At 40.5% G+C, this 21,908-nt stretch overlaps 3 protein-coding genes across 6 annotated transcripts in view; 1 reads left to right on the forward strand and 2 right to left on the reverse strand.

Moving 5' to 3' along the window:
• Positions 1 to 3,691: 3,691 nt before the first annotated feature.
• rmnd1 (required for meiotic nuclear division 1 homolog) lies at positions 3,692 to 12,501 on the reverse strand. The gene is made up of 12 exons (XM_080783117.1): positions 12,377 to 12,501; positions 11,091 to 11,557; positions 10,885 to 10,990; positions 9,981 to 10,056; positions 9,460 to 9,499; positions 8,750 to 8,850; positions 8,459 to 8,565; positions 8,294 to 8,358; positions 8,081 to 8,157; positions 7,278 to 7,398; positions 5,704 to 5,820; positions 3,692 to 4,863 (listed from the first exon to the last, which is right to left on the reverse strand). The coding sequence occupies exons 2-12, from the start codon at positions 11,544 to 11,546 to the stop codon at positions 4,831 to 4,833; spliced, it is 1,299 nt and encodes a 432-aa protein (XP_080639243.1). The 5' UTR covers positions 11,547 to 11,557; positions 12,377 to 12,501; the 3' UTR covers positions 3,692 to 4,830.
• Positions 12,502 to 14,581: 2,080 nt separating this feature from the next.
• ccdc170 (coiled-coil domain containing 170) lies at positions 14,582 to 19,432 on the forward strand (the record flags this gene model as incomplete). The annotated part of the gene is made up of 8 exons (XM_080784331.1): positions 14,582 to 14,608; positions 15,205 to 15,387; positions 15,605 to 15,931; positions 16,455 to 16,655; positions 16,886 to 17,059; positions 18,194 to 18,436; positions 18,682 to 18,885; positions 19,142 to 19,432. The coding sequence occupies 8 exons, from the start codon at positions 14,582 to 14,584 to the stop codon at positions 19,430 to 19,432; spliced, it is 1,650 nt and encodes a 549-aa protein (XP_080640457.1).
• A 103-nt stretch (positions 19,433 to 19,535) lies between these two features.
• Positions 19,536 to 21,908, reverse strand: part of syne1b (spectrin repeat containing, nuclear envelope 1b) — a 121,219-nt gene continuing 118,846 nt past the window's right edge. For 3 of the 4 annotated variants that reach the window (XM_080784127.1, XM_080784125.1, XM_080784124.1), the window contains one exon: positions 19,536 to 20,857. In XM_080784127.1, the coding sequence (XP_080640253.1) occupies positions 20,599 to 20,857 (259 nt within the window). In that variant the 3' untranslated portion in view covers positions 19,536 to 20,598. The remainder of the gene's footprint in view (positions 20,858 to 21,908) is intronic. The other variant, XM_080784126.1, reaches the window with a different exon arrangement.

Genomic DNA, 21,908 nt, shown 5'->3' on the forward strand with positions numbered 1-21,908 from the left:
GCAAGTTTCTATGGAAAAAGAGAATGCCATAGAACAACTTCCACAGCATATCCTAGTTGTGGATGAAGGACAAATAGCTGAGGTGGCAAATGAATTGCACGCATTAACATCTGTTAACACTACCACAGAAATATATGTGGCAAGTAGTGCTACAGTGTGTGAAAAGCCTGTTATTTCTGAAGCCATGCCATTACCCGACACAGAAAATGCCTCTGCCTCTGTCTCAGCAGCAGATGAACCCATACAGGAAGCACATCTCACTGAAGTCAATGTTGAGGGTGAAAAAGAAACTGACCTCCCAGATGTTGCAGTGGAGGCTGTGGAAGTGGTGCATGCCCCAGTGATGCAAGCACTAACCTGTGATGTAAAAGATGTGGTGGCTTCTATCCCTGATGCTGAAATAGCTGACACATCTGACATCGCTGAACCACTGACAGAGGTTGTGGCGACTGAAATACAGTCCCAAGAGGCAAATGAATGTGTGAGCCATTTACCACCATGTTTGAAAGATGATATGGTTATATCAGCACAAGAGAGCGACGTGATTGTGATTATGCATGTGCCATCACAACAGATTGAAGACAATCATAGAATTCAAGTGCAAGTGGTGGACGTTGACATGAACTCAGTCAAGCCAGTTGTTGAGACAGCTTTTGATGTAGTAGTAATAGATACTACAGGAGTCATAGACATTTGCAAAGACATGGTTTATGAGGTAGATAAATTCTCTGCTACTTTACAGACTGAAGAGGAGATAACTGATGAAGCAAGTAAGCTTACTATTGCTCAGGGAGTCATCCCACATGAAAAGCAAACCTTGCCAGAAGTAAATGAACCTATAGTTGCTGAATCTTGTGAAATGTCTGAAAGTAAATCAAGGGAGACTGATGGTGAAATACAAACACAAGAGCTTGCCTCCCTTGATGAACACAAAGAGGAAGATAAAGTTGAGTTACAAAAGGAAGCGGATGTCAATGTAGCAGAAGATTCACAATGTACAACAGAGCCATTAGTCGAGGGGGAAATGAAGGATGTTGTCGTGGAAGAGGACACGACTCCAAACACCTCTCACCAGGTGGATAAAGCAAGCAATGCTGAACTAGTAATACCTCAAAGCTCTGAATTAATCTCATCAGTAGGCAATGTGGAGAAACCTTCTAGCCTGTCTTTAGAATTGAAACTTAACATACTGTTTGGTCAGACAAGGGATTCAGCCCCTCAACCACCTGTAACAGAAATAACTGAACCCGTGAAACACGCAGAAGTGTCTGATGTCGCAGAAGTGTCTGATGTCGGGGTTCAGGCAGCAGAGGAAATAGAACCAATTCGACAAGCAGAGGTTACAGAACAAGCCAAGACCCCGGTTCCAGAGCAGTCTGAAGCTGCTGTCCAAGTGACAGAATCAGCAGAACTAATACAAACAGGAATAACCGAAGTAGGAGAGAGCCAGAAGCAGCCTGAGACATCTGATGAGGTTGCTGTCCAGGCAATGGAAACCACAGAACTGGAAAGGGAAACAGAACCAACAGAGAGAGCTGTGATCTACAGTCAACCAGTAATGTCTCAACTTGCCCTTGGCACCCACACAACAGAAACGGTAGAACTAGTACAAGAAGCAAAGTCAATAGATATGGCTACGATTCTCAATGAAGCAGAGCTATGTGACGTTACTGTGGGTGTACAGGCAATGGAAACCATTGAATTCATAAGTCAAGAAGCACCGGCACAGAGTGCTGTGATCTACAGTCAACCAGTACTGTCTCAATTCGGTCAGGCAACAGAAACAGTATTAATACAGAATACAGGTCAACAAGAAACAAATTCAGTGCAAACAACCGTCATCATGAACCAACCAGAGCTGTCTGAGATTGGTGTCCAGGAAACCATCAAACCAGTAACAGAGACAATACTAAAAGTTGAAATAGTCTTGAATCAACCAGTGCTGGCCGAAACCTGTGTCCAAATAATTGAGACAGTGCAGCCTGTGCAACCAACAGAGGAGGAACCTGAACCTGTTTGGCTGGACGCTGAGGAAACTATATGCGATCAAGGGGGGAAATCAGGGATTAAAGCTGTGGAATCTGTAGAAAGTCAGAAGGAAAATTGCCAAACGGAAAAGGAAATGCTGGATCATGATGATTGTCACACAAAGGAAGAACAGAGACAAGAAGAAACAGCCCAGATAGTAGACCTACGAGCCATTGAAATGAGTTGTGAGAGTGAAGAAGAGTTTACCATTGCCTGTGAACCTCTTGAAATTGTAGCAGCTGTAACAGAGACAGCAATCTCTACCATGGAAGCCGACTAAATCCATCCAGCTCGTGTCACCATCTTGTAAGTCCTGCATTATATTGTCCTATATTTAATTCACTCTATATATAATCTATAATCATCATATCTATAATCATATTAAAATAAAATAATGTTGCGCTTCTTTGTTTTGTATTATTTTGCAGGCCGGACAATTGAAAAGACTGCAGGTCTCCAAGCCTCTAAAAGAAAAACAGACCACCATGGACAGAAGTCATCAGAGGACAGCTGAAGGGGGGGGGGATGCCATTACATTCAGTTATCCCTAATACTCAAAAGTATTTTCCTCTTTGTAAAATTATTTCTATGCATCTTAATGACTTTTATTCAAATGGTGGGCTTCTTGAGTGGAAGACAGAGTAGATGAAGCCGTGACCTGAAGATCTGAATTACTCATCTTCTCAGGGGGTATACACCGTATGTGGCTTCAGCAGTATCATGCTGGAGGACAAAACTGAATCACACAATTGTATTTGCTAATGCAGTGCAATTATAATCATTAATATAAGTAACAGTATGAACTACCTGTAGTTCCATAATGTTAGGGCTGTATTTGACACCTAGTGAGACCAAGACCTAAATCGAGGGGGGCCCAGACCGAGTCAAGACTGAGACCAAACGGGGATCGAGACCAATTCAAAAACATTAATGAGTGTCAAACGCATTAACGTTAGTACAGATAACAGTTGACATATTGTAACAGTCCGTAAGTAATTAAAGTAATTAAGTATATCTCCAATTGAATTATGGAGATAATTCAATAGTACATCAGAGAATGAATCAAAACTAAAATAGTGCCTTTATACTTCCAGCTAACAGCTCCATCCAGTTTAGGAGAATCCTAAATTTACAGGCAAGTCCGAAATCATCAGAATGTGATGAAACCGGACTCAAGACTGGTCTGAGTACTACTACAGCCCTATGAAATGTTTCACGTTTCTTTTCAAGGAACTACAGATATGTCTCATTTTCTCATTCTCATGGTACAGTAAAGTGTATGCAGTTAGTATTTGCAAAACAAAACAAAAAAATCTTGTGTTCATCTTTGCTACCCATACTGTTTTATGGTGAACTGTTTCAGATCCATTTTTGTCAATGCTCTGACAACTGACACACAAACACACAGTTTATTAGTAGTATATTTGATATCAAGACTGTTTTGAAGCTACAGTGTAGACTGACAGAATTATGTTTATCTACATTTAATCATAAATTCTACTGTTCCAGTTTGCATCAACAGCATGGTGACAAATGTTTGACTGCTTAGCTGGCATGGCGCAAAGCTGTTTAAAAAAATGTAATGCTCAAAGTATTTTTTAATCACAATACACATGCATAGTGAATACATAGCAGTCTTTAATATGTATCATTAATATAATCAACAAAGCCTTAAATGCAATGATGGCAGCTTGATTGTATCAGTTATATCTCCTATTTGTTCTAGGCTAGCCTGTATTACTTGCTGTGCTTCCAGTAGCAATGAGATTGCGGTGCGGGACAGGTCAATGAGGCATTTTACACTAGGAGAGGCCTCTGATTTGGCTGCTTTTCCTCCTTTTGATATTTTGTATCAGTTATGAAACTGACATTTGTAGAAAATGACATTCCTGCTGAAATTATATATAATGTAACTAATAACTAAATGCCAAATATAAAAGTTACCTGTGTGTTTATACATATTTCCAAATGTTGATATAAATGTAAGTCATAGTAATTTTATTTGAATAAACAACTATCTGAAGAAGTTTGAGTACTTTTTGCATTGCAAAAAATATGAGCCTAATTGCTAATAAGTGAATACATTTTCCATATTATAAATATTCATCATGTTGAAGATTGTGCAGTATAGTACCATTATTTACTTAACAAACACTTCAAACTCCAAGCCTGAAATACAGTACTTACATTTATTGAACCTTCTGTAACATTTCAAAATTGCACCAAAAGAGTAAGTAAGTAGCCTTGCCGAGCCATGTTTCTGTAGCATGAGGCAGCTTGATGTACAAGTACACCCCCTGGACATGACACTAGTATGTCGCAGGGACTTACCCCCAATCCAACCCTTGATGCTGAGTGTCAAGCAGGGAGGCACTGGGTCCCATTTTTAGAGTCTTTGGTATGACCCGGCCGGGGATTGAACCACAACCTCCCAGTCTCAGGGCGGACACTCTAACCACAAGGCCACTGAGCTGGTACACCAAAAGAGTGCCCAGCGGATGACACATTTTATGGCTGGACACAAATAAAAACAAATCCATATAAACTCCAACAACATACAAATACATTCAAGTACAGTTATTGGATAAGATTGAAAAATAATAACATTCACATATTCTCAAAACAAATGGCAAACAAACATAACAGCTTAAAACTGTACCACACATAATTATCTGCATAAAAGTGAAAAATCAGTAGAAAGAAATATTTGTTTTGGTGTGGAAAGGTAATAAGGTATGTAAATTAACTTCACCGTAATTGAATCATTTCCCATGTCCATCCAGAACACGTGGTGGTAGTCTTTCAGAAGATCACTCTTGCAAGTTCAAACATGACCTTCAATAAAAGCAATACAACATTATCAGGTACAAAAAAGGATTTTTGCATCCTTTAAAAACAAGAATTGAGGTTGTGGTAGCCTCAAAGTTAGAGGATTGGGCTTAAGAAAGCTACCTATTCATACTTTAGTAATCGATAGGAATGTTCGGACAAGATACAGTAACTGAAACTGACTGAGTAGCACTAGCTCATTCTTCGAAAACTGTACAGTATGCCATTGGGCAAGGCACTAAACACCCAACAGTGTCGCAGGTAATCAAGGGTCAACAGGAGAAGACAGTGCAGCTTCCATGTTGAAATACTTGAAACTAATGATTGTGGATGTTTTCTTTTTCTAAAAGACATGAGCACACAATGCCTAAAATAAATTTCTGATGAGAAAACAAGACATGAAAAGAGGGTATATCACAAAACATCACCAGCCTAATGATAGAATTTAAAATTAGCATTACAATGTGTAGCAATCATACAATGAAACATTAACAGCAATGTGCAGAATTGCAGATAAATAGGAATATTGTATTTTTATTAATATTAATTTTCTTTATTACAAATCTTTTTCTGGCAGACATCACAAAGCTTCCCATCACATTTTAAAACACTCACATACATTGATTGTGGAGGAAGGCATTGCTTAAAAAAAAACCTCCAGAAACCCTCTCTAGATGAATAAATACTCAAAGATTGTTGTCACTGGTGGAGCAGAGAAAATCTAAACACCACCCCGGTTCCATACAAACTGTGTTGCATGTCCTTACTCATACCCATCTAAATAAAGTAAAAATGTAAACCATTCAACACTATTCCTACTTTGTCTGTTAATTTGGTCATTCTTACCTCAATGGTGATGAGGATTATAATCATCCACTCCAACCTCACGCCGTGTTTCTCACTGAGATGGTTCCGCATGAGGTCTGCCAGTTCTGTGCAATGCTGAAGTTTCTCATTCACAACCTGAAACAGGATAACAGGAAAGCTAAGCCAAGATCCTATAATCCTATCGATTATTATCAATTCTACTAGTGACCCTGTGATGGCCCCTGGCCATATTTATTATTATTAGAGTTATACTTTTGGTTAATGATAGTATGAGGTGATATTAGTAGTAGGAGGGTATTGTGTTGGTGTGTGTTCTGTCTTCAGTCCAGGTGGTGAGCTGCAATGTTCTGTGAAAGAGGCTTGGGTGTTGGCTTCATTGCCAATCAGCACTAGTAATTGATGATCTGGTCACAGAGGCGTGGCCAGGTTCCCCCTCACCTGTGAGGAACTGATCGCCCTCCCAGGATTGGTGGCTGCTCTCGTCTCCATGGCAACGCTGAGGTGGCAGGCCCAGCCCTCACTATAAAAGCCAGTCTGAGCCTAGCCTCGGAAACCCAGACATTTTATTTCCTGGAAGAAGTCTGAGCCTGACCGTCGCTGGGGGGGAGGGGGCAATCCTCTTTCCCCCAACCCCAACCAACTAGTGACTTTGATTATGATTTGAATTCAGATTAACAACAACAAATGACAAACTACAACTAAGCAAACCTAATCCTTTCCGAAGGGTCTTTGCCCCTAGACACTAAGGGTCGTAACAACCCATGAGACTCATCACAAAGATTAATAGATTAGATGTCATATAGCATAATAACATTAAGAAAGGGAAGAAATGTCTGGACCTACTATATTGAAAAAAAATGAAAGTATAATTTCATAAACTAATTAATGTCATTCAAACTGCAGTAAATCAATTTCAGCCATGTACACGGGCGTACATTGTGTCTTTAGTCTTTCTATTCTAGGAGACACCTTGACACTTAAACCATTACTAATCTTTTCCCATACTAAACATTTAGCTGGGAAAACCAGTTGTGAATTTTAGAACCCATCACTCATTCTGATTGGTGTTTCCCTGACCCCCTGCAAGCCACAACATACTGTAGCTTTATAACCAAAACTTCTGCCGTGCTCAGAAACTGAGTCATGAGATCTGACTCACAAGGTTAGATATACAGTTGTATACAGTATGCTGCACAATGACTGAGGAAATGACAAACCTTGACTAATGAAAAGCAACATGGCGCTAAAACGTTTTCATAATCAAATCTCCGTGACTTTACCATGACATGTAACACAATCTCAAAGACCAATCTTTGCTTCCATACCGAAGCATTCATTCATTTGTTAAGCAGTTGGTTCTAAAGGTCTGAGTCTTGGATGTCAACAACCATCACATGAGACTTAAATGGACAGTAATTTTACAATTAGGATTATTACTTTACCCATTTAGCAGGCAAAAACATTTCCAACACTTTTGGGACATTTATCAGTCTTTACAACTTTTATAGGCCTGGAAAACATCACTTTAATGTGCCATGACTCCTCCAGCTTTCTGATGACCGTAGATTGTAGGTATTGTAAACAGTACTCGCCTTAACCCTGCGGTTGATACTGAGGAACTGGCACGTCTTATCATAGAGCTGTTCCAAATTCTCTCTGTCCCAATAGAAATCAGGTGTGATGAGCAGGTCGGAGCTCAGGTTTATGCAGTGCCTGTGGTTTCAAAGTATAACATACTGTAAGAGGTTTTGGTCTGTTAAAAGTTTAAGAATCAACAGAGAATTGCTACCAACGATATGATATCTATTATTACATTTGGGAGAATATATATATATATATATATATAAAAAATATTTAAAGATTGTGATCTCACACACACACACACACACACACACACTGACCCACCCACACACACAAACCAATAAAGAGAGAGGAGACACAGGTCATGAGCCAGATTCAAACTACTCATGTACTGTAGCAACTAGGCTTGTACTGAGGTAGGCATAATAAATGGTCCCTACTGTCTGTTATTGAGTAATGTACTGTATATTCTCACTATTTGTATTGTCTTGGTGCAATTTGAGTGCTAGCCTTTGGACCACAGGTTCAATCCCGGGCACCGCCAACTCAGCGTATGAGTAACACTGTAAGTACTGTGACCTGATGGTATGTTTTCTTTTGTTTGTTCCACCTGAGCAATCCATCTCCCGGGAGTCTAGTCAGTGCACTGAACTAATTACTCACGGTGCAATAAAACAAAGCAAGCGTGTTAAAATAAGTGTAAGCAATTATTTGCCAATACTGTGACACCCAAACATACAAAGAGTTTGGTTGTTGAAGCCTCCCAACTCCAAAAATAGAAATGCTCTAGATATCCTGGGAATACTGAACTAACCTTAGAGCAAAGAGTTCTCCTATCTTCTGCATGACCTCTGCCCGAGACAACTTAACGCTTTTACCAGCCTTCAGCATCTGCTTTGACAAAAGAAAGAAGACATAAGGCAATTAAGTCAGTAATAAAGGGCGAAGTGAACTTCAAACATCCATTACAGATATTCAATTATTGATAATTGTATGGTGGGTCTCATATGAAGTGTACACTCTGTACCTCTGGGATTGATTGAATTGACTCAACAAAGTTATCTACAGAGATCTCCCATATAGCAAGCTTCACTGAAAGAGACCACGAGACAAAGAGAAAGCATTGAGTACAGTACACGGCATGGTATCTTGTTTTTACACGTTGTATGCTGTCTGTATGGTCTACTCTAACCTGATAGAGAGAGAGCATTTGAGAAAGCAAACTTCGCCAACACAGCTTCGTCTTGATTCATCTCAGCATTCAGGACGAAATTACCACGCTCAAGCTTTGAATTCCCCCTAGACAAGAAAATAACTCACATTTCAAGTTTGATAAGGGGGAAGAGCCAAAGATCAACTTTAAGCTAGATGTACCGGTAACATTAAAAAAACACCAATAATACACATTTCCATAAAAACATTTACAAGCAAAGATGGGCCAGCATAATATACTGTACATCATGGAGCAATCAAAACAACGTACTCTCCAACTTTGTAGCTTATCTCTTCATTCTCCCAGTGGACCAATGCTACCTCATAGGGCTGGATCTCATGGCGCTCCAATATTCTCATCACTTTCTTTGTCTGCAAAAACAATGGGGGGGAAAAAACCAACAATATTGTCGCTGTTGGGCAGAAATCTGCTATCTCCATTTTTTTTAACCTTTTTATTTGTTTGAATACATCAGTGCTATAGAACAGTGGTTCCCAAACTTTGAATGGTGGAATTCTTATTCCGCCTTGTGGTTTCCTGCCTGATGACTACAAAACAAGACTACAACATGACGTAAATTACCATCCGCGCCATACCGGTTCACACAGCGATTTTGGAACAGACCAGGCTTTCCTCCGAGCACTAGAGGACTACTGTAGACTTAGCTTAGCAGCTGGTAAAAATCTCCTAACTCCACTTGAGCTGTATTTGGGTAGTAAAGTGCTGATAAAATAAGAACACATTCACGTATCTGACAATGTATAAGTAAAGTCACTGTACCAACTTTGATGAGGTAGTATTGTGTTGTTCTAAAAACTTTATGAAAAGTAAATATTTTGGACAGCTGGTTTCTGCCCGACAGCAGATATTCTAGAGTGATATGAGGAAAAACAGGTGACTAATAGGCTATATTTAAGGGGTTTACACTAAACTACAAAACAGAAATGTTTTCAAAAGTGTAATGTATTTATTTTATTTACCGTTTTTTCTTCAACGTTCCAGAAAACCACTGACCCTTCCCTGAAATTGCACAATAGACTTGTCAGTCAACCAGAATAACAACACTGACCTTCATGCAATATTGCAGAATCAGAATCATCTCTGTCACATCACAGTTTTAACAAAGTTTTGTAGAGTCTCTCTTTACAGTACAAGTAAGGGGTTTCCAGATATTTACAATCTTGTTTCACAAACGGCACAAGCTTGTAACTCTTGTAAAAAAATATCTGGAAACCCCCTACTTGTACCAGTTGAAATAACATAGTATACTTTAAGATCCTATTTATTGGTATCAAAGAAAACCTTGAAAAAAAGGATAAAAACTAAAACAAAAAAACATTACTGTTTTTTAAATCATATCATATATATTATCTCTTTGCCAATTATTTGGGGGTCCACTTTCAATATACCCATGGACCACAGGTTGGGAATCGCTGTTTTCCCACAGGATTTGGCAATTGTATGAATCCAAGCCTTTAGGGGAAAAAAAACACAGGTCTACCTGAAGAAGAAAATTAGTGCACCGTCATCTGCCTTTGAAGCCATGTCTGTGCTTATCACCAGTGTATTTGAAGCATCTGAAAATAGAAATGTGACATCATGGGATAAATGCTAGCCTTAAATCCTCAGGCAGGGCATTCCAGGCGGCTTGGCCTCAAAAGCTGATGAGGTGAGTCTTGGGAACTACCAAGAGAACCCTACTTGAGGATATGAGGCAGTGAGGCTGCTCACAGGCTCATTATCATATCTAAGCTGTAGCTGGGATGATAAAAGTCATCAGTAGAATCTTAAAATCAATTCTGAAACTCACCGGCAACCATGCCAAACAGTGAAGGGAAGCTAGCATCGGTGTAATATGGTCACGTCTCTTAAGAGTTTGTTAATAGCCTAGCTGCAGAATTTTGCACCAGTTGAAGATGGGAGGTAGCCTTTTTCCAAAACTTCCAGCTCTTTTCAGCAAGTAGTCAAAATAACAAAAAATACTGTAAATAGAAATAATGAAAATACAATAATAGCAAACTGTGAGGTGTCTTTGTTAGATGCATGTGTGTGGGATGCATTTTAAATAATATAATAATGTGTGCCGTATTTAAGGTGCCGTGTGTAGTGTACTGTAGGTCTGCATGTGGTTGTTTCTGTTTGTGTGTGATTATGTATGCACAGTTGCCTCTGAGTGAGAAAGTGTGTAGATAGATACCTTTATTGAATGTGTGGGGCATATTGGGTGTAGGTCCTGGTGTATATGTGTATGTGGTTGTTTATCCGTTTGTGTGTGATTATGTACGCACAGCTGCCTCAGAGTGCGTGTGTGTCTGTGTTTGTCAGGCAGTTCATGCTTCCCTTTAGCATACTTCATGGTTAAATCTACATTAAACTAAGTGTTATGGATGATGTACAAGTCTTACCTCTAGGCAAATCCACTTCATGAAAACCATGACCCATCAGGTCGTGCATAAGGGTTGGCAAATGGTACTGATCAGCTGTCGCAAATGCTATACACTGCATCATATCCTACAGGTAACGACAGGTTTGACTGCATCAATATTCAAGTAAAAAATGCAATGTAGAAAAAGATAATATCAGTATCATGCAAGATGGATGAATGAATTACCTTGTCCTCATCCTGACAAGCCTGATTGGTTCTCGACGGTTGTTTAGTTCGAGGCCCTTTTGGAATCCTTTTTCCAGGGAGCGCAGCGGATTTCAAACCCGATTTTAGAACAGTCTTTGCAAGATCTGTGGAATATAGACACTTCCTTGTAGTCTGCACGATCTGTGTGCGTTTGAGAAACATCCCAAGGTCAGCCAATAAGGTCCTCCTGTGGAGGCACTGCGAAGCCTGTGTGACATATCTTACATAATATTGCCATGGGTTATGAATCTTTAAATAACAGTTCATGGGAAGGGTCACTGATGCCATAGCCAAGGCTGAGGAAGTCCCAGGTTGAGATGCATATTGGTGATGCTGTTTAGGTTCTGAAAGACTGGAAATGGCAAACCACCGGATGGATTTCCTCTCCAAAAGCCGTGGAACTCCAACTTTGCACCACAGCGTCCGCATAAGCATCTTAAAAGAGACTGTTCACAGAAGAGAGGAAACACGGGTGTCAGTGCTTTGATATTGCATCATGTAAATGCCATACCATAGTGCAACCTATGTTTCTTCTAAAACGTTTTTATTTTAAAGACCCCCACCATATTTTCCAGAGTTACAGACCTGCGTCCCTTTGCAAACTCAAGTTACCCTGAGGTTCCGGAGCCCACTTTGACAACTACTGGTCTAGCAGTCTTATGGATTTATTGGATTACATCAATTTACAATTTAGGCATTTAGCAGACGCTCTTAATCCAGAGCGATTTACATTATAGTAAGCAAGAACAACACTGGTAATACATCAAATACATTACATTTCTAATAATTACATAGAAATCAAGGATCATAAGTAAGCTAAAGAACATAACCGTCTAACAGTAGAATATCTATCAATGAAGAATGCTATGTCTACATAATGTTATCTAAAATTACAGAAGTTTAGCCTTTTTTCATACACCTGCACGGTCGGCTAGGGCAACACACATCTTCAGATAAATAGTTCAGTTCACACACTGTCCACTGCACAGCCACAGCCAACACAATTATACAAAAACTGACCTTGGATAAACTTGAAATGTCTAGCACATTGCTACAGAAGGATATTCCTCCCTGACAAAAAGAATACAGATCATTTTTGTGTGAATAACCGATATAGTCACATAAAGTAAAGAGCAGGCTTCATTAGAACAAATAAGGGTGATAGCCTACTACTAGCCTTCTGTGAGATTATACATTTCTGAGGCAGCCAACAGTTTCATAGCCAATGAAATAGACATGCAATACTACACGACAAAATGACTCACCACACCAAGCTTCAGAAACGACAAAATAAACTTTGCTTTAAATGTTACGTTAAGTTAAATGACTGAATGACATTTCTGCAGCTTCATTTCCACGATACACTACTGTGTCTCTTAGTATTAATAAAGTTTCGTTTGAACTTCTTCTTCGTTTATTTTTATTGGCATTAAAGCGCATATCGCCACCTACTGGAAAATGGAAAAAACCCAACTTGACCCTATGAACTTGACCCTACTCCACAAAGTCCTTTTAGAGTTTTTACTTTGAGATATATACACAGACACAATTTACAGGGGTCACCGTCAGTGTGTCTGGTAAGTACACACACAGTGTACTCTCTGGAAAACTGAACTGAGCTCACAAACAAATTAAACAAACGCCTGCATGTTCTGATCTATCAATCAACAGAGGGTATGCACATGTGCAGATTGAGTGGCAAAGTGAGTTAAAGTAATTTAATGCAAACAAACAGGACTTTTCTGTTTGGATGTATGGGCTGTCAATGCCAGAAAGTCGTTTTATGCCACTCAGTAGGCGTTCCTGCATACCTTCCAATGATGATGTCACGAGCATACCCTCTACAGACTGATTGATGAGTGGCTCACAGGGACCTCTGAATACTACTTTAGTCCAATAATGAAATGGCAGAGGTTGGACAAAATTGCTTTATTTTGTTTCTCAACTGATTCTGACAGGAAATTAGGTCTACTAGCCAGGATAAAAAATCTACCCTGATCTCACTGCTAATCTAACTATAAATGCACCAAGTCTCTGTGTGTGTGCACTGTACGTACGTCTGTAACTCGAGAACCGTTCGCCCCACCGACTTCAAATTCGACACACGTACACGTCCACCCCACCACAGGGAGTGCAGTGTCCGGTGTCGAGACGGTCGGAGTCCGTCGGACCCACGGTTGTCCAGAACGGTCGAACTGCCCCAAAAAGGCCTCTGCCCGGGCTCTGGACAGGGCCCCTGCCCAGTGTTCATATATGGAGCTGGCCTGTTCGGATTCTGATCTATATTTGGGCATGCCTGACAAAGAACTCCATATATGGGCATAAAAGGGACAGTCATAATATCTGGGTGGGACATGCATTTCCAACTTGCATCGTTCCAAGTAGGCCAGTGCCCAACGTGCACCGCTGTAGAGCCTCCAACGGGCACTGCTCTAGTACCCTAAACTTGCCTTAATCCAAGACGTAACGTAAGGCAACATTTTCTAAATGTCATTATGCTTTAGCATGTGACGTGTCAAACTAGGACGTTTTCATGATTCTGAATCCATTCCAAGCATTAGTTTAGCAAGTGGCTATGGCCGAATTTAGCCCAATATTGGCCAGCAATTCTACATCTGACCTCAAACCCTTAGATCTCCATATATGGATATATGTCAGAACCTGATCTGACATTCCATTATGTTGATCCTTCCCTCTATGATCCTTCCCCATCCATCCTTCCTCTTCGATGTCTCTTTTGTGTCGAACAGACACAAAAATTTAGACATGTCCATACCTGGGCCCTCATCAAACCCTGTACACTCAAGACACTGCCCCCGCTGCCACCCTTAGATCTCCATATATGGAGCTGACCTGTTCTGACATTCCATATGTTGATCTGACCTCATCAAACCCTGTACACTCAAGACACGCTCCATATATGGCCAGTACAGAAATGTTGATCTGACCCCCATGCCAAAGCGCCAGTGCTCGCCCAGCAGTCTGCTGTGAGTATGGGTGCACGGTCGCTTCTCGTCCTCAGGCGTCTTACTGGTATCCTGGCTAGTAGACCTAATGTCTGTCAGAATCAGTTAAAATAAACCAATTTTGTCCAAAATGAGGATTTATTTAACTTTAATTACTGGACTACTTTCTTTTTGTTGGACTACTTTCCTTTTGTACACCTACTACCATACCCAGACCATTCATTTAAATTATAGAATATAATAACAGTTTCCAAATGCTCCCAATTCAGATATTCCGACACAGCCTCCTTTTGACATGCATCCTTATCCCTTACAATTATATGCCACAGCAGCACACTATAATATAAACTGCAATATCATGCTGCACTAATGTCATCACAGAATCACAAAGTCAGTTATTATAGCGCCCCCCTCTGGCAAAACATTGGCATATGTTTTCTGTTGCCTGGAGACTTCTTCAAACAAGAGTCAAGACCATAGCATTTTCCTTGACCACCTCTAATTATGGAAGCTACAGAAAAACATGATGAGGTAGGTTATGTAAAAAACGATTTTACATGCATGTACTAACTGGGTACATTTTGTTTCGGTCAACAAATTGTAACCCTAGGCCTATAACTTGGTATGCACTTGCACCTCAGAATAGTTGACATGATTCGTGAATAATCATAATGACATAACGTGAGGGTTATTTTGAGTGTAAAGTGTAAACTTCTAGGTCAGTGGTTTTCAACCAGTGGTCCTTGAGGGGGTTCCAGGTGGTCCCCAGCTAAATGATGTAACCAAATGGACCCTTATAGACCTTTAACTCCTGAGAGTGTAAAGTGAAACCAAATGGACCCAAACCCATATTGTCAAACATCTGCATTACTTAATATTGACAAGAAGCCTACACAATTAGGCTACAGAATGTAGAAGAATTGTTATTTTTGATCAACATTATCTCTCCTATGGACGGTACCACATGCATAGAATTGTAGAATTGTGGACAAAATCGTCCAACGACAAAAAATTCTTTAGTTTTGGGTCTGAGAGGCTAAATGTCATCAAATGGTGGTCCGTGGCTCAAATTCCAAATGAATAATGGACCTTGAAATGAAAATGGTTGAAAAAAAACACTGTTCTAGGTGGACCAGTGCTATGAGAGGGACAGGCTGAGGAACAGGCTGGCTGTGTTGGAGGAGAGTATTAAGTCCTATGAAGTGGAATGTAAAGCCAGCAGGCAGACAGTGATGAGGCTGGTGACAGAACTGGACTGGGAGAGGAGGAAGGCTGTCAGCAGTATTGAGATGCTTGATTCACTCAAAGTGGTGAGTCAGTGCATTGCTGTGTTGAAATTTAGAACATAAAAAAGGAAAACAATATAATAATTGCCAGAAATGGACCAAAAAAGTGAAAATAACAAATCTACATGCCCTAAAGCAATACAAGCTTTTAGGTTTGCTATTCTCGCCAAATGTTTGCCCCAGAATAGGGACAGTAGGGTTCCGGACAGAACAGGTTAATTGTGCAATGTGTGTGTCTCAGGAGTTTGAGGGCATGGTGTTGGGGAAGAAGAACACAGAGATGGAGAGGCAGAGCCTCACTGAACAACTTGAAGCCAGCAAGCGTGTCATCGAGGCAACCCAGCGCCAATCTGAATGTTTGGAGAAACAGGTGGAGGAACTTGAAAGGAAGCTGCACATAAGCCAAGATGAAACTCAGTTAGCTCGGGCGCAACTGCTCGCACTAATGGAGAAGGTTTACACCCTGCTGCACAGTGATTCTGAGGGAGACACCCCACCCCACCCCACAGAGAAGGACATTCTGCAAAAACTGGAAAACCTCTGCACACGGGAGGGAAAATCACAAACGGTATAATATTATAACCAGTGACTTTTGTAAAAAAAAGAAACTACAAAATACAATCACATAAACTAGTATTTCTGATGTTACATAGCCTATGTTACTATGTTTTACATTATGCTAGCTGGTTCCAAATGGCATTGTGTTTAGGGACTGATTATTATGCCTCTCTTTGCATTGTCATGAATCTTTGCTGGTCTAAGCCAAAACTAAGCATTGTAACTCCAACATCAGAGGATCCCTTACAGCAGGTGTGTCCAAACTTTTTTCAAAGGGGGCCATATTAGAAAACACTCAAACACTGTAATAAAATAGCCTTCAGAATTAGACAACAAGGAACAAGGAATCCTGAGGAATTATACAAATTATACTCAAATATTATGCCCAGGTTAATAAATAAAAAAACGTCAATATAAAAATGTTGGGGTAATACAATTCATGTATGAAGCAGAGGGCGTATAAATTCGGTCCCCGGTCGCACTTTGGACACCCCTGCCTTACAGATTTTATTCCCCAAAAACTAACCCTGCAGACCAAGGCAGAGATGGAACTGAGGCTGTCCCAGGCCTCAGAGGAGCTGGCCAGGCAGACAGAGCTTCACCACAGTGCTCTGCAGAGGGCTCAGCTTGCAGAACAGCAAGTCCAGGACCTGAGGGGGAGACTAGAGCAGCTAGAGGGCGAGCTATTGTCGGCAGACGTTCATCGTGATGGACTGAGCCACGGCCAACAACATGTGAGTACACTGGCGGCAAGCCCATGGGTCATGATCTAATCATGGCATATACGCAGCTTGTTTTGAAATAATAAAAACATTCAGACTATTGTATAAAAGTGCATGAATTAATAACTCTCATTCATGTACAGTATTCGATATATTTATTACAAAGTACAATTTTCAGTGTTAATTCAGTGTTAATGTAACGCTGAGAGTGAGAGTGTATTACTGTACTTATCCTTTTGCAGTATCAAAAGTTCGTGGAACAGTTGTCAGAGACCATGAAGGTTGATAGCATTGCTGTGGACCTTGGCTTCGATATGAGGCTAAAACTACTTCTGACCCGAGCAGAACAACTTGTTAAACAGGAAGGGACCGCTTTGGCAGAATCCCAAACTCTAGCCTACAGCTTGCAACGAAAGGTATTATTAATATAACCTATTGCCACCTATAGTTCAGAGATATGCTGTTGATATATTGAAAATGTTGGAACCTTAACCAGGGTTGTTTTATTGAGAATGAATGCTTCACATTCAGTTATTTTTGTCTCCACCAGGCCGAAGGCATGGGGAGAGAGTATGTTTTGTTGCCCATGATTACATGCCAAAAATACAGACACTACGTTGAAAGTGGTTAAATACCTAGCTCAAGGCCACTCAATGAGTATTGAGGGAGTGGTGAGTGTTGCTAAACCAAATCTCCACCCTTTTCCAGACACAAATATTCTGGGTCATCTTGTAATGATACTATAGTAGCTTTAATGTAATGTAATGATACAGTTACTTAACCACTTTCAACCTGGAGTCCCTACTTCTGGGCATGTCATTATAGTAGAATTCTTTTTAATTACATTATTTTCAAAATGTTCAAAAATAGCAAAAATAGCAGATCTACAAGTGATGCATTGTGAGCTTGTAGATGGGAGATTTCGCTATTTGTTGTACAAGTACAACTAAGTACTTAGGGCTTAAGTGAATAATTGTGTCAGGCTATTTTATCTCAAAGCAGTCACACACATCCCCCAAAAAAAGTTTGGAGGCAGGTGCTGGACCCAAAATGAACAGAGATCAAAGGCACAAAAGTTGCCTGATGGATGCCTCAATAAATGTCTATAAGGTGCCTTTATTCTTCCTCCATTGACACATTTGAACAAAAGTCATTTTGTGTGTTAGTGATGGCTTCTGTGTCACTATGCCTCAAAATAAAGGAGTTAGTGTTCCGGTGCAACTATTTTCTCGTATAGGGGTATTTCCAAAAGATAAACCAAGGCAGTAAAAAGGATCCCATGTCATGATGGGATGATAGCAACTACAGAGACTATACTATACAGCAAGAACTATTGAAATAATGTTGTGCTCTTTTGTCATTGAAAGAATGAAGGTTAACATGAAGAATGAAGGTTAACATGTCAAACACGAAACACGAAAAACGTCTTCTTACTGGTAAATGAACATCATCTCAACAGTTGCTGTCATCCCATGGCATCAAAAGAACACAAATTGGAGAGTACCGGGAAATGTATACATTTACATTTGCAACCTCCATTTTAACAATAGTTAAAGGCACAGAAAAGTCGACTGGAGGGCAAGGAGCTCCACACAGAACTTCTGAGGAAGAAGGTGGCAGAGCTAGAGGAGGAGAAGAGGAGCCGATCAGCTCTGGCTGTGGAGCGTGATGATGCTCACCTGGAGGCCAGGAAGCTGCAGAAGAAGGTGGGGCGTCTCCAGGGCGAACTGAAGGCCGCCAAATTCTGCAACACTGAGCTCCAGGCTCAGCTCTGCCACACCAACGAGCTCAAGGTAGTGGGGAGAAGAGTTTGGGTCAACACTCCATCCAGAGGCACAAGGCCAATAACCTCATGACTTACATGCATTTGTGTTATACAGTATATATTCATTAATCATTATATACTGAACATACAAACTGTACTCACACCCTGTGCAAAAATATTTCCTTCCTTGATAAAGTTGTTTTTTGATTCAGTGTTTGCTCAGACATTGACAACTGGTTCTTTGGTCCTTGTTGTGCCATTGACATTGCTAAGCTTAAAGTCATGGAACAGAGTCAGGCCATGCAGGAGCAGAGTAAAATGCTGGAGGACATGGTGGAAGGGAAGGCAGAAGTAGAGAAGACCTTGAGCTCAGTTAGCTCAGATCTACAGAGCCAAGAGAAGGCGGCGGAGGAATGGCAGCAGCAACTTGTCACCCTCAGGCAGACCCTAGCTCAGCTCTCTGAGAGGGAGAGAGAGGTATTGATTGATTATCATTTTGTATTTGTACAGCCTGCCCTAGAGCTTGAACACGTTCAAGTGGTCAACACTTTACAACATGGTCCTCTGTAGAATATTGATTTTTATGCACATTAATTCAAAATCTACGTACCATAACCTACACCTGGCACCGACACCTTTTTCAAAAGTTTTACTTCTGTTGATGTTGTGAATGGATCTATACATTTTGGACAGAGAAGTAATTTCAGACTATTTGTTTCTCTCCCTGCATCAGCTGTTTGACTTCCGCAGGGTGGTTTCGCAGATGCTAAGCCTTGATGCCACAGCCTTGGCTCTTCCAAATTATGAAATAATCAAGTTACTAGAGAGCCTCCTTCACCATCAACACCACCACCACCTTCATCCTCATCACCATGCGCTGCCGTGGCACTGTCCTACCCACCAATTCCCCTTTCTCCCCCAAACCCAGGCAACATCTTCATATCCGGACAGTTCCTCCACCTTGAATGCTTCTACCTCTAGGTCCTTTGGTCCTGATGTTGGAACATCTGTCCATGAAAGTTAAATTACTATCGTAACTACTGTATGGCTTTGAAATGATTCACTGAACAAGCATGAAAATGAATAAAACAATGTGTGTGAAAGATCAATAAAGGACTAAATCAAAATAAGGATTTGGCATTCATTGTTTGTGATATTCAGATATACAGTACATACAATATTTCATATTGATTTTGACCATTATATACACATCATGTTAAATAATCCAGGACTGTTATATTATTTGATACTGGACGGAGAGGGCCATACAAAATATACAGTAATTCTGTTCTTTCCTCATGATTCTGAATGTTGTCATGTTTCATCTTGTTAAAAAAATAAAAACGATGTATACAGCACTGAATTGTAAATGTTGTTACGGTCTTCAAAATCTTCATAGTGAATGGTTTCCTTTCAATTTGGCTTAAATGGATCTTCAGTCAGATTTAACATGGAATTCATGTTAAAAATAATAACACTTTGATGACTGACACACTGAGCGATATGTAAGTAAATAAAATCAGAGGTTAGAACGGCATGCCAAAATACAAGTAAAAAAATAATTGCAATATAAGATATATTAAATGTTATATTACAAAATTTCAGTTGTTACAAGCAAATTCACAGGCTATAATTTCTGCATTTAACTTAGCTTAATTTTTCCCAACAGTTCCTCTAACAATCCTTGACACAAATACTCAAAATGTGTTCTAGGGGGCTTCAACACTTTAACTTGCTAATATTCACTGTGTCCAAAGAATGTAGGTTTTCATGTTTTCTTTTTTTATTTTGTGAGGGCGGTTTTTAGTTTTTCACACCAAAGATGCTTCTTAATTGACACAGAAATATACAGCATTAAGACAGTGAAAAACTTGTTCCTAGGTGCTACACAATTGAGAGATTAACTGGAGATAGCAGCTGTTATTTTGTCAAAACAAACAAGCCGAGATTGAGCTCAAGTGTTTCCTGCTCAAGTAACAGACCAAGTCCAATATCGATTGTTAAGGTCAAACCGAGAGTAACCCAAACTGTTTTAAAACCCCTGCAGCAGTTCTGGATGCACACAGTATTCTCCTCAGAGTTCATTGAACTCAGAGACTGTAAAAATGTACCCATATAGTAAATTCTTTGACTCTCAGAGTAAAATGAACACTGAGAATTTAGCTGTGTGGATATTATTCATGGGCCGCCTCACACAGGAGGCGGCCCGTTGGTGTAGCTGAGCATTGGGTAGAAGGAACGAGCAAAGTTGTTGAGCCGGGTACAGCCAGAGTCTCCATCAGACATTGGCACCAGGCAGGACAGGCCTACCAGCAGTAGCAGCAGGAAGATCTGGAGAGGGAGTGCCACCCAGAGGACACGTCGCAGGAGGGACCATCTTCCAGCTGGTGAGGACCGTGATGTGTCCCGCTCAGAACGGGAGGAAGCGAACCCAGCGTCGCTGAGAGACCTGGTCACATGACACCGTCCCCCAAAAAAAGAACAGGTTTAGTTCAACACACCAACAAGTTAAGGACATACACGTTCCCTCCGTCGGCCATTTGAGTCATCAAACTCACAATGTCAGGATTATAATACACTGGCAGCCGGAGAGATCGATTTACTGTGGCTACAAAGGTAAACTCATCTATCTGAAATTTTATAATTATACTGCAATTTAATAAACCACCTGCACGCTGCACTCAAAATTCATTCTAATTCAATTGCCATTTCCCCAAAAGTGGGTCAGTGGTTTGTGTGCATTGTACCAATTTTCAGTCCAAATAAATAAATCAGTTCCAGCAACTACAGAACTGTATGTCTGCGCTTGCCAAAACTGGTGTATTTACAAGGCAATTCCTGAAAGCAATGTTTACATACGTAGTATTTGACATTGGTGATTTACACACAGAGTGGTTGGCAAAACACAATAACAAAGACAGTCACAAAGCAAATCTCCAGGCATACATACAATCCTACACATCACAAAACAGATACAGTATGTATGTGAGGTAGCATTCCCTTGCAGGGGCGTTAGGATAAAAGACAAAGGGCATGCTGCAAGTAGCAGTTGAGATATTCATAGAAGCTCTCGTTGAAGGTTTGTGTCCACTGAAAAATGCAAAGCATGCCAAGACAAGTAGCATAGCAATAAAACAAGCTATTTAATCAGGGTAGAGTCGCGTTGCGCAGCTTTTGTTAAACATATTATAGTTCACCATCTGAATACACGACCACCCTCCATGTTTTTTGACCACCCTCTGTTTTCAACGAAAGCGGTTAGGAAATATGGTAATCTAAAAGAGGAATGTTTGCCGTGCAGATCACGGATACCTACCCACTGGGGAAACACAAACACCTGCATTTGTTCTTACATTGCAGACACAGAGGCCTTGTGTGCTCTCTAAGGGTTACACTAAGGGCGGGTTCGGAAATAGCGCACTGAGCACACTGTGCAATGCAAACTAATAGGCGAGTGCGCTCCGGTGCGGTATTTCCGAACGCGTCCTTAATCAAAATCC

This window comes from Protomyctophum bolini (assembly GCF_963924005.1).
Source record: "Protomyctophum bolini genome assembly, chromosome: 15".
NCBI classification, from domain to species: domain Eukaryota; kingdom Metazoa; phylum Chordata; class Actinopteri; order Myctophiformes; family Myctophidae; genus Protomyctophum; species Protomyctophum bolini.

Bases quoted from the DNA above. Each gene is read 5' to 3' on its own strand.
- rmnd1 (XM_080783117.1), bottom strand. From the start codon at position 11,546: ATGCTTATGCGGACGCTGTGGTGCAAAGTTGGAGTTCCACGGCTTTTG. The intron at 10,057-10,884 runs GTAAGACTTGTA...TTCTATTTTCAG, and splicing joins TGAAGTGGATTTGCCTAGAG to ATGCTTCAAATACACTGGTG. The intron at 4,864-5,703 runs GTAAGAATGACC...CTTTTATTGAAG, and splicing joins TAATCCTCATCACCATTGAG to GTCATGTTTGAACTTGCAAG.